At 44.0% G+C, this 12,604-nt stretch overlaps 1 protein-coding gene across 2 annotated transcripts in view; it reads right to left on the bottom strand.

Moving 5' to 3' along the window:
• Positions 1-12,604, bottom strand: part of SIMC1 (SUMO interacting motifs containing 1) — a 345,516-nt gene that overhangs the window by 83,728 nt on the left and 249,184 nt on the right. For both annotated transcript variants that reach the window (XM_085618268.1, XM_085618267.1), the window contains exon 7: positions 11,253-11,381. In XM_085618268.1, the coding sequence (XP_085474394.1) occupies positions 11,253-11,381 (129 nt within the window). The remainder of the gene's footprint in view (positions 1-11,252; positions 11,382-12,604) is intronic.

Genomic DNA, 12,604 nt, shown 5'->3' with positions numbered 1-12,604 from the left:
GCAGGGATTGCAGACCTAGTAGTGGTTGGACTATGGAAATTTCAAGTAGCATAGGTACGTTTTTCATTACTGTGCGTAAATGCATTCTTGATGACGAGGGAAAGGGTGTTGGGCTCGGTGGAGGGCACAAAGCCATGTTAATGAGGAGTCAAAAGGAGGCCATGTCCTTTCAACGCTGTCTGAAGAATGAAGCAAAGTCGAAGATCTATTGCTGAGTCGAGTTTCTTCTGGTTCTACCAGAGTCTATAGCAACCAATATGGTCTGAAATAGAGTTGAAAGTCGCTGAACACTGAGCACTGTCGGAACACGTCCGAACCCAATGGATGAAAATAATTTAACATGGAGTTGATGACCATGAACATTGCTAGCTAAGGGAGGAGTCACGATTACTCGTGATTCAAAAGAGTTATCGAGAAAAAAACACAACTTGCAAACTTCCAAGCCCAACACGAGATGGCAGGAGCATGCAAAGCATGTGTATCTACAGCAACTCATTCTACGAATAATACTTTGGTAATCTACATGAAAACAACAATGGTTCATTTGGTTTTCAAAGGAATGTCAATATAACTGTTAGGGGCACGCTTATTAAAGCATATTTTAGGCCATATTAGACAGCTTGTATAGTTATTTTAACAACTTCATGGGTGTTAGAAGTGGGGGGTCTCTAGTTGGCAGTGGCTTTCACCCTGTTCAGGTAGTGACCTTTCACTCTAGTTATGGTAAGGGGATCACACACCTAAAATAACCCCTGCTCACCCCCTTGGTAGCTTGGCACAAGCAGTCAGGCTTATCTCAGAGGCAATATGTAAAGCATTTGTACATAAACACATATAGTAACGCAGTGAAAACACCACAAATGGACACCACACTAGTTTAGAAAAATAGCCAATATTTATCTAATCAATACAAGACCAAAACGACAAAACTCCAACATACACAAGCAAAGATATGAATTTCTTAAGACTATCTCAAAAATACTTATCCTTAAAGTCGATAACGTCAACCGGGGCTATTGCGGCGTGGTGACCAACAAATCCAACAGTTCAGTCCGACCTCAGTGGAGTCACAGGCCAGCTAAAGCATTGGGGAGGACCCACAAAGAGTACCTTGGAGTTGAAGAGGCCTCAGAGACCTTCTGGTGAAAGACAGCGGTGAGGCGTCACGGGCAATGGTGGAGCAAATCAGTGCAGAAGTCGGGAAGTCCTTGATGTCACGTGTTGCTGGTCGAACTCTGAGATTGAAGTCAGGACCACTGACGTTGGCAGTGCCAGGGCTGAGGTGTCGTCGCTGGCGGTGCGTTGTGCACTTTACGATGCGGTGTCCGTGGCTTTGGTGCAGGTAGCAGTGTGGCGTGGGTGCGGAGCGCTGGCATCGATGACACCGTCGTTGGCAGCACGAGCCTGCAGTGGCGTCGAGGGCGTCGAGGGCGTTGCGGTGAGGTGAGGTGGTGACCATGGCGGTGGTGCAAGCAGTGAAGTCAGTGACGGCGCTTAGGCGTCGGTGAGACCAATGCTGCAGTGCTGTCAAAGTCGGTGCGACGAGGCGGTGATGCCAGTGAGAAGTGACGTCTGTGAGACCAGGGCTGCTGTGTCGAGCTAGGTGCTGCGCTCACCCAAAGAGTTGTGACCACTGCGTTGATGCCAGCTGTGGCTTCGGTGACTGTCTCTGGAATGCTTTTGTTGAAGTTGCAGCTACGCAATCACCGCCAATTGCTCAGAACTGGAATTGGCACGGCTTGGCAGGTTATGACTCCCAGCAATAGAGTCCAGGTGATGCAGATGACGTTTTTGATGACCCTGAGACTTCCAACAGGAGGCAAGCACACTCAAGCCCTTGGAGAAGCTTTGAAAAGCAGGATTCAAAAGCAAAGTCCAGTTCTTTCACTACACACAGACGTAAGCAGCATCTGCAGGCAGACCCAGCACAGCAACACACAGCAAAGGGGCAGTACTGTTACGGACAGATCTTCAGCTCTTCTTGGCAGAGCCCTCAATCAAGAAGTGTTCTAAAAGTCTGGGGTTTTAGGTGAAATATACCCCTTTTGGCCTTTGAAGTAGGCATTGTTCAAAGGATCGTCTTTGTTGTGCACAAGTTCTTATCCTGCCTGGTCTTCGCTCCAGACACACTCCAGGGGGTGGGGACGCCTTGTGAGAGGCCAGGCACAGCCCTATTCAGGTGTATTTGAAAACTCCTCCCACCACTCTAACTCAGGAAGGCCCATCAGCCTGGAGATGGACCATCAGGATATGTAGGGCACACCTCAACTCCAACTCCTTGCCATGCCTGATGGTCTTGACCCGATTACTTTAAGATCGGTGACTTCACCTTTGTACTTAAGCTTTAAAATTACAAATCTAAACTACCGCAGCAACGACTTCAAAATTACTTTGAAAAACGTACAATTAAATGCAACGTCTTTCTAAAGACCACACAACAACAATGGCTCAAGTGTAGTGCAATTACGCATAAGGGGGGGGGGGGGGGGGGTTACAATTTAAAAAAGAAAGCTAAGCTTACCAGACCAGGTCCGTGCTGCGCCTCTGCTTCTCGGCCGGGTCCCGTTGGCGCCTCTTCTAAGGAACAGCACTGGTTGGCAACCCCTCTAAGCCAATACTGACGCTGCTCCAGAAGCGCCAGCATTGGCTTAGAGCAGGGTGACTCACCGCCCGCCTGCCCATTAGGAGACAGAGGTTTGACCCTTTGCTCAACCCTCGCTCTCCTAATGGGCATGCGCCAGCCACAGCAGACAGTAGTGCGCATGACTGGGCACGGAGCGAAAATTCGCCTCCTTCACCCAGCATGCGCACTGCTGCCTGCTGTGCGCTCTGCACCACCCCTGGTCTGCTGCATGTCAGTCACTCAGCAGCATGACGTCGGACCGCCCTCCCCCTTCAGACTCTGAAGGGGGTGGGCAGTCCGAGCTCATGCTGACTGTGACTGACATGATTGTCAGAAAATTCTCCCTCGACGCCGAGGGAGCTGCCGGTGCGGACGGCTTGTGGGGCAACGCCCCAGCGCCCTTAATGGACGCACCGCCACTGAAGGGCAACCACATTCAAGTGAGCCTCTTTGGGAGAACCACATCTCAAAGTACACCTTCGCTCCCTCCAGAAAGAAAGCTGCCGGTGCCCGACCCAATCAATAGGAGCCTTCTTATATAACGCCCTTCCATTAAAGCGCATTCAGCGTGAGTACCAACACTCACCCGCCCCCAGAACAGAAAACCCACAAAACCTGTTGTCAGAAGAACTTAATTTAATCCGCAAGAACAATAAGTCCATTAAGTTTTTTGGTGTTGTTAGGTTTCGCCAAAACCGCGATTGTGCAGTCTCTCTGAGACCTTTTGTTTTCTAACAGTAGGCTTGGAGACCTCCAATTGCTTGCTACTGGGTGGTTTCATTGTCACCCTTATTTGCTTTCTTATTGGTGAGCTACTGTAGGTTTCCTTTCTCTTTGTCCCTCTCCTGGAGCAGTTTTAAGTGAGATGGAAAAAGTAGCAGCATTGCTAAAAGGAGCATAGCCCATGTATTTAAGGGTGTGGCTTAAACACGTAAACTAAAAGTCTGTGATTCCCATAGAGTGCCGCGTGACCAGTATTTTGGTTTCTCTCTGAGTTTTCTGTTATTGCATCCAGATACGTAACACATACCTAATGGCTTAGCCAATGGCTGCTTGCTGTTTAAGATAAATGAGTAATAACAATGATTTTGTTGTAAATAATATTTCAATTTTGAAATTGTGGAACTATGAATTAAACATAACTGCAACCTGTGGAGGGGACAGTGGTCTTCAGTGTCTCAGTCACTCCTGTTAGACATTTAACCCTTTTTCTGTCCACAAATCGGCCATCTGTCTATCTTACACCTTATCTCTTTCCTCTTCAGCACTCTATTTTCACTTTTTCCTGATTGCACTTCCTTGCATATCCTTAACGTCACCACCCCCAAACATACAAAGCACCAATTTACATGTAAGCACTGCATTTTCTTTTACTTTCGCCTTGTCAATATTATTACAACTCTGTACCTCCATTATACATATTTGCACAGAATCACAATCGAAAGTGGAGTAAATGACCATTGCTCTGCAGGGAGGCCAAGAATTGGATGACCATGTATTCTGAACACCTTTCTGACCGACTGTGAAAAATTTCCACTACCTTAAGCCACAACTCCCGAGCGCTCAGTCGTGGCCATTAATAATGCCAGGAGGTGACTCAGTACAAAGTATGATCTATTTAAGAGTAATACACTCCATGTACAGAAAAGGAATACATTAACCTGGAAATAGCTAACACGTTTAGGAGATGCAAGATGAAGTAACACGTGAAATATAAACAAACTAAATCACTGACCTGGATTACATAATATTTTTTACATTCATTGTTCAGAAATCAATCAGTGTTATTTGCCAGTTAAGTTAAGGACATGAAAATAGGGCCTGAAAGAGACCCATTTCAATGTCCCTTTTTAATTACAACTCTGTCTGATAACTGTGAGTACCCGGTTCACTTAAGTCCTGCACTGGTGCAAGGATGCATTATTTAGGTCATTTCATTGTTCCTTTTTTTTTTTTTTTTTTAAGCCCAACTTTTTTTCTTTGTGTTTAAGCACTCGACAAGAGTGCATGTTTTTCAACTTATTTTATTAGATTAAAAGAAGTCTGTATATAAATGATGAGTTCTGTTAACATTTTACACTATGTTACAAATGTTATTAATAAATTAACTGTTCTTTTACTGAAGCTAATTTTGCATTGCTATTATAGCATGCAAATAAACTTCACTTAAAGAAGTCTCATGAATATGCAAATAAAGGGGAATGCCTTAAAAAAGTAGACTAAGCAGCCATCCGGGAAATGAAGCTGGTGCGCGAAAGTTGTTACCCGGGCACACTATGATACTCTTTTGTGCATGAGAATCGCAGAATGAGGACTGTTTATTTATTTTTCAGCATGCCTCTGCAGTCCCTCTCCTGTAGGCCGCCCTCCCACTGTCCTTGTTGTCAAACTCTCTCCCTCCACTCTCCGTGGTATCAGCCCCTCGTCCCCCATGTGTTTTTGATCCTCCACGCAGTGCCTGCATTAGCCCACTGAGCTGATAGTCTTGTTGCTTTGAGCACAGATAATTCTGTTACACTGATATGTTTTGATTCTTTAGTGTTCTCCCAGCTTGGTGCTAGTGCGAACCACTGGCACGCATACGAGTGTGCCCTGAAGTAATGCCATAGATACTGCTTTCTAGAACGCAGTAAACTGAAGTAAAATTGTTTGTGAATTTGAAGAAAATTGCCCAGAATCACGGAACATTGCAGCGGCGCCTACCTCCACAGCAGCCTTAGCTTTCCTCTTCCCTGAGATTACAGGGGCTTAGGGCTCCGTGCACCCACGTCACTCTTCACGATAAAATGACTTCAGTCATTAGTCAAACCTGTGTCACATTTCATTGACTCGCAGTGGGAGTCACAAATAAACAAGCATTGGCATAGCCAATAGGTCTCGCCTTTGGGACCTTATAAGTATTTAGTTATCCAGCACAATATCCTTGGTGCAACATCAAGTGTTGCATGGCTAAACACTTTTACGGTCCCAAAGGCGAGACCTATTGGCTATGCCAATGCTTGTTTTACTTTCAGCCATGCCAGGGAGCAGCTGTGCTGCTGTTCAACATGGCTAAAAAAATATCGACAAAGCCAATACCTCTTATATGTGAGACTGGCTTGGTCACTGCTCATTTACTGAGTTGTAATAGAACACCAGCCTTCCTTCAGTAAACAACATGAAAATGGCTTAGCAGCCAGACGCGAGATGCAGTAATCTTTGCGCATTAACAATGGATATGAAAGTCTTACAATTCGTTCACATGAAAGTGTAATTACAGAGCTTAAAAATTGATTTCTTAGGCAACTGTATGACCGGAGAATAGGATGGTGCATGCTTCTTTCCTTTATTATCAGCAACTCATTAGTAGGTGAAACAACTAAACTACAATAACTATCATGACACAGTTAAATATGTAACAAGCATTGGCATAGCCAATAGGTCTCGCCTTTGGGACCTTATAAGTGTTTAGCCATGCAACAGTTGCATAACTAAATACTTATAAGGTCTCAAAAGCGGGACCTATTGGCTATGCAAAGCGCACATGCACTGTAGCTCTAGGCTGGCCTGGCAGCAGTTTTTGGAGCCCTCTCAATAAGTCTCGCCAGACCAGCGCTTGCGCTGGGTCAGGCGAGACCTTAAAACAACAGTTGATGGACACAATGCAGAACAATGTCATACATTCACCGCAGTAGAGAGATCTGGGCCTAAATCCATCTTTTTTTTGCTCACCATGCCGTTCCAGTTTGAACCCAGCCATATGCAAATCAGTCTTGACCCTGTGCCTCATGGGTACAGTCCAGCACGAACTGCCAAGCCAGGTTCTCCCTGGACTGGAAAAAAGCATCCTAGGACCGGTTTCGGGGTTTCACCCCTCTGCAGCCAAGATAGCTTGATTCCAGTGGCATTGAGCGCACGGGACCCACGTCTGGGCAAAGTGTTTGCTGTAACACTTTTCGCCCTAAGTGGAATGGGTATGCCCAGACGTGGGTCCATTGCTCACTGTGCCACTGGATTCAAGCTAGCCTTGCTGAAGAAGGGTGACATACCCTGAAATAGGTCCCAGGATGCTTGTTTCCGGTCCAGGGAGGACCTGGCTTGGCAGTTCGGTCTGGACTGTTCCCATGAGGCACAGGGTCAAGACTGATTTGCATATGGCCAGGTCTAAACTGGGGTGGCATGGTGAGCAAAAGAATGATGGATTTAACCCAGATCTCTTGACTGGGGAGAATGTTTTGATTTGTTCTGCATTCCGTCCCTCAATTGTGTCTCTTTTGCTTTCTCGCCTAAGTGTGCTGGGTATGCCCAGACGTAGGTCCCGGGCTCACTGTGCCATTGGAATCAAGCTATCCTGGTTGAAGAGGGGTGAAACCCAGATCTCTTGACTGGGGGAGAATGTTTTGATTTGTTCTGCATTCCGTCCATCAATTGTGTGTCTTTTGCTTTATTGGTGCTGGGCAGTGTCTGTTCCTTACGAACACAGGGGAGGTGAGGCGTCAGTTCCTTACTGTTGCCGGGGAGGTGACGTCGCGGCGGTGCTGAGGCATCGGTTCCTTATGACAGTGCAGGTGGCGATGGATTTGGAAGGTCACCCATGTCATGTATGGGCTCCGTGAGGATGAAGCACTGGCGTCTGTGAAGTCGGGGCTGTAGTGCAAGTCGGGGCGGTGCGTCTTGAGCTTCACGAGTGGTCCCCTTGGCTCCGGTGCAGGCAGTGGCCTGGGAGTGGATACGGTGTGGGAGCAGCAGGCGTCGGGGCTGCGGTGCAATTTGGGGCGTGGCGTCATGCACTACACAAGCAGTGCCCACAGCTTTGTTGCAGGTCGCGGCGTTGCTCGACTGCGCCAATGTTGCTTTTTCCCTCAATGAAAGTTGAAACCGCAGTTTCCAGGTGCCAGGAGAAAGAGGCGATGAAGTCTTTGTGTCCCTGAGACTTCAGAACAGGAGGCAAGCGATACTCCAAGTCCTTGGAGATCTTCTTCAAGCAGGATACACACACAGTTCCTCTCCTTGGCAAAAACAGCCACTACAGGCTAACCCCACATTGTGCACAGCAACGGGGGCAGTACTTCTTCCGCTTTCCCAGCTTTTCTCCTTGGCAGAGGTTCCTCTTGAGTCCAGAAGTAATCTAAAGTTCTGGGGTCTGGGCCCCAATATTACCACTGCATTTCTCTTCGTTCCCTTGTGGCAGAAAGGCTCTGTGCACAGTCCAAACCAGTTCTGTCCTCTCTGGCCCAGCTTCCTGGCAGGAGGTAGAGACAGCATTGTCAAAGGCAGACCAGGCCTATTCATATAAATGAAAAATATGGTCTACGAATTTTGCAATACATTTACAAAGGAAGATTAAAAATAAAAATATGAATTAATGCATCTTTGTTGTATCCAGAAATATTTAGAAGATTAGAAAGTACTGCTTTTTCTTGACAGTAGATTATGTTGATATTCTTTTGAATGCACCAAATACACAATCTCTTTCACTTGAATAAGCAGGAAGAAAAAAATCATAAGCACTGAAAAGTCCTACCCGCACGTGGGATCCCAAAGCACTTTTTAAATATAAATACAAACCTTTTCTGTACAAGAGGCAATTAAAAAAAATATGAATGCTTTTGGAAGGCTATAAAAAGGGTGCAATAGCAATTTTAGTAAAAATGCAAGCATTATTTGCATAACAGTGAACAAATATATCCCTTCCAGACAGAAGCCCTCTGAATGTCCAGACTTGGAGAGTTCTGCAGAGGAAGCTATTTGTGATACGCAACATGGTGGGAAAAATATGTTGACTTATGGAACCTGCTTTAGTCAGTTGGCAACTGAAACTGCCTGGGTTGAAAGAGGAGAGTTGACGCTTTTTCAACATAGCCGGACAGAAGAAATTATGGATGAATTGATTTGATTGCAGAATCCATAAGGTGGCCTCTCAGGTGGGATGAGGGAATAGTTAGGGTATTGAAATTGAGTGCACTTTCACTTAACTGTAACTGTATGGAGTATGCTACTATAGTGACAATGAAAAAGACTTTACATGTCTATGTTTTTGCATGTCTGTTTGAAAGTTACCATTGAACTTCCATTTTGACGACGGGGAAAGATACAAGCATGTGAATCATTGAAAGATTCAGTGCTGGAGAGATTTAACAGAACACACTCAGTCAAGCTCCAAAGCTCATCCTTTTAAGTGCTTTTTTCCAACATTTAAATTCTTAATTTTCTCAGGAGTTTTGCCAAAAGTATGCTGCAAATATTTCTTCTTCTGAAGATGGTGTTCCTTGAAAAGCAAACAAATGTCTTTTCTCACTGTTTCAGGGTTTTTGTCCAAAAATGTTTGCATGTGGCACCTCCCTGTGGCACATACTTTCAGTGAGGACAATAAATATGCTGTAAGTAGAGGTCATTAAAACACAGTCAGTCCAACAAGACTTAAATAGAGACTAGCTAGGAGCCTCAGCCATGTTGTAACGCACAAGGGGAAAACATCTTTAAAAAAGATCCACTTTCTCTTGGACTCTTTTCTTCTCAGAGACAAAGCCACTGAAGATGATTCAGAGCTCTGTGACTGCAGTTGGTAAAGACTAAACTGTCTAGACAGAAGGCAAAGGTAAACAAAAGAAATCATATCGGACACTGGTTAGAAGGTGCATAAGGAACAGCAAATTACATCAGTCACTCCTGACCTCATTAGTTGCTAAGCAGTGTGGTGCCTGGAAATTATTTATGAAAGTGGAATTGCTAGATAAGGCAATTTTATCAAAGTTTCAAGCTTGGGACTCTTATTGTTGAAAACACTTACATTTACAAAACCTGCTGATCTTTGGAGTCAACTTCAACTTCAAAACAAATGACCTATCCAATAGAATATTTGTTTGATAGACCTGGGGTCAAATTTTGTGAGATTGAGACATTCTTCGAGGCCACTACTGCCACCTATTGTTGTTATATTTCCGTAAAATCTTGTAACTTGGAGGTCTTATTTTGCAGTCTATATATTTTCACTTTAATCCTCCTATGACTCAATCTTACCTGACCATTGCCATCAATGTATGCTCTTTGTTTGAACCTCTCCCAAGACCCCCCAGGAATGGCTTTTCAGGTTCATCATTTTCTCCTTTGTTTTGTGGGTTTTAATATTTTTACGTTCTACTGTCTTTTTATGATTCAAGGGTTCTTTGGTTGCCTATGTAACAGAAACCCTTCTGTCAGTTTGGTGTTTATCTTCAGTTACCAATTCAAAGGACTAAAGGGTCAAACTCTAATCTGCAGCTGAAGAACATGGCCAGTGTTTCCATTCCATCAATTGTGATTCTTAAGGAATACATTTTCCTCAGACCTTACACATTGCATCAGTCTCACAGCACCTACGAATACAACCTGGGCAAAACGTACTAGTTTTTTCCAAGGTCTTTAAGCAATCAGAAAAATACCCCCAAAATAAAATTGTAAAAAAAAGCTCAAACTAACCATTCCAATATCAAACCCAGAAAAAAGGGTTAACTGATTGACAGGCTGAGCAGTGTTTCCGTCAAGTGATATTGCTGAAATCACCTTCACTTTTCCCTCCGACTAGAATCTATGGTGGCCAAAACAACATAAAAAGGGCAGAGACTTGTGATTCCATGTGTAGCACATTTATTTATTTAAGAGTTTTATATAGCGCTAGCTAGACCCGGAGGTATCCGAGTGCTTTACAACATATATCGTGAAGGAAATATTTATACAGTGTTACGATAGAAGCATTGTCTTGTGACGAATCTTGTTCTGGCAGTCTAGGGAATGAGGCTAAAAGGGAAGGGGAACAGGCGAAGGAAAGTCTTTTTGTTGAGTAATCTAAGTTCTGAGCTTAGCAGGATTCCTTTGTTGAAAGGGCTCAGTCACATTGTGCATCATCTCTCACTTCGGGTGTTCTCTGTTGAGGAAGAGGTCTTTGAGCTGTCTTTTGAAGTTTATGAAGGAGGGGTTGGTCCTGATGTGAACTGGTATGGAGTTCCAGATTTTGGGTGCATTTCCCGGGAAGGAGCGAGACAGGGTTTTTTTTTTATTGTTTGCGGGCTTTCGGTGGAATGAGAAGGGTATTGGTGCTCCTGAGTTCCTCGTTTGTCCTGCCTTTTTGAGTTTGGAGGCCAGGTAGGCCGGTTTTTCCGGTGTGAAGAGCTTTGTGTGTGAGACGGGCAGTTCTGAAGTTGGCATTCCAACCCCATATACTATTCTCTTTGGGTTATGGTCAATTTTCACAGGTAAAAATGTTTTAACCAACCATTAGATTGTAGAACATACACAGCATGTGAATCTATTAAAGAAGTAATGCGAGAATGGAAGAAAAGAACACAAAGTGGAGTTTTGGAAGCCAGACTGCCTCTTATATTTTCAGTGTTGAGAGGTGGTAGGGAGAATGTGATCATGTCTGAGCATGTGATAGGTCTGCAAGTCCACACAGGATTCAACTTTCTTAAAGAGTTGGGACTCTGGTGTACAAAGGTGCTCTGTTTCCCTTCCAGGCTGAAGGAACATCCCATGAGTTCGAAGCAGGGGAAATGAGACACAGATGTAGTAAGAATGCCGGAAAAGCATTTATTAATATAAATTAGTTACAGTTATAAATATGTGGGGTTGGGGGTTTCAACTGTGTACAACGCACAGACATTACTCTTCTCACCTCAGGCATCTTTGGGTCATACTTGGAACATAGGGAAACATGTCATATGCAATTTTGTTGGAGCTCATGGTGGGTGACTTGTCCACCTCCACTGCCATGGCCAGCATTTGCTGGAGGATGCAAACAACCCTGGAGAGTGAGGAAAAAAAAGAGTAAGATGGTGAAAGAATTCAATGAATTAATGAAATGTAAACACAATTAAGTGCACTATCACCAAAAAGGTCCCTTGATCTCGTCATTAATTTAGTCCTTCAACAAGTTCACTACAATTACTGTATTATCCCAGAACTGTTTTGTTAGGGCAAGAGGAGCTGCACAATACCTTTTACCAATGTAAACGGTAGGGTGTAGCACCATACTTTTGTTGTCAGAATAAGGCCTGGAAAGAATATAGAGTTTTAATCATCATCTACAAAAATATCACACAATTGGGATTAAAAATACAAAACATCCACCCAATGATATATTTTAGTAAAAGACTAAATAGGGCACAATACTGATAACAGACAATATTTCTGTATATGATACTCTTAATACACAACACACAACAGCAAGTTCCACATCATTACTTTATACAGGTGAGCCCAAGCACAGAGAAAGTAAAAAGTTAATTACCTGTAACAACATTTGTGCAGCTCTGGATTCACATTCTATGTATTAATCTGCCATCTAATGGTTGGATGCAGAATTGTCCCTATTTTCTCTTTTTTTCTATTGGGTATATGGTATGTATACTGGTTTGTACTGGGCAGTACAAGCCCAGTATTATGTCAAACTTAGGTCGACAATGATCTAGTACATCATCTCCATCTTTAGATTATTTTTCCCCCTTATTCGGGGACCTGAGTCTTGTATTATGCAGTTTTATTTGTTCTTGGGTTTTACCTTTTTGCTTAGCCCTACTCCATTCTCTAGGGAGGTGGGCATGTCACATGTGATCCCAGAATAACTTTTGTTATGGGTAAGAAGAAAAAGTTCCTTACCTTCGGTAACGCTTTTTCTGGTGGATACAGTATCTGCCTGTGGATTCCTCACCTTATGAATACCCCCTGCACCAGCATTTCGCGGGAAATTCTTTCCTAGGTCTCCCACGTCAGCGAGGACGTCACAATAGCACGGCTCCGCTCGCGACACCGTATGACGTCATCGGAGCCATAAGAGGACCTCGTCGGCATGCTGACGTCAGTTCCACACATTTTTTCTGTGCCACCGAGGCAAACAGGCAGATCGACACATTTTCAAATGTAAACATAGCATACCAAATATATACACATATATAAATTCACAAATGCATAATCAATAAAGAAATGGAGAAATAGCAACTGAATAAGCATTTCTCATTAATAAAATAT

The sequence above is a fragment of the Triturus cristatus genome, chromosome 7 (assembly GCF_964204655.1).
Source record: "Triturus cristatus chromosome 7, aTriCri1.1, whole genome shotgun sequence".
Taxonomy (NCBI): domain Eukaryota; kingdom Metazoa; phylum Chordata; class Amphibia; order Caudata; family Salamandridae; genus Triturus; species Triturus cristatus.
The sequence above is the reverse complement of the archived record's forward strand: the minus strand, read 5'-3'. Positions and strand labels throughout refer to the sequence as shown.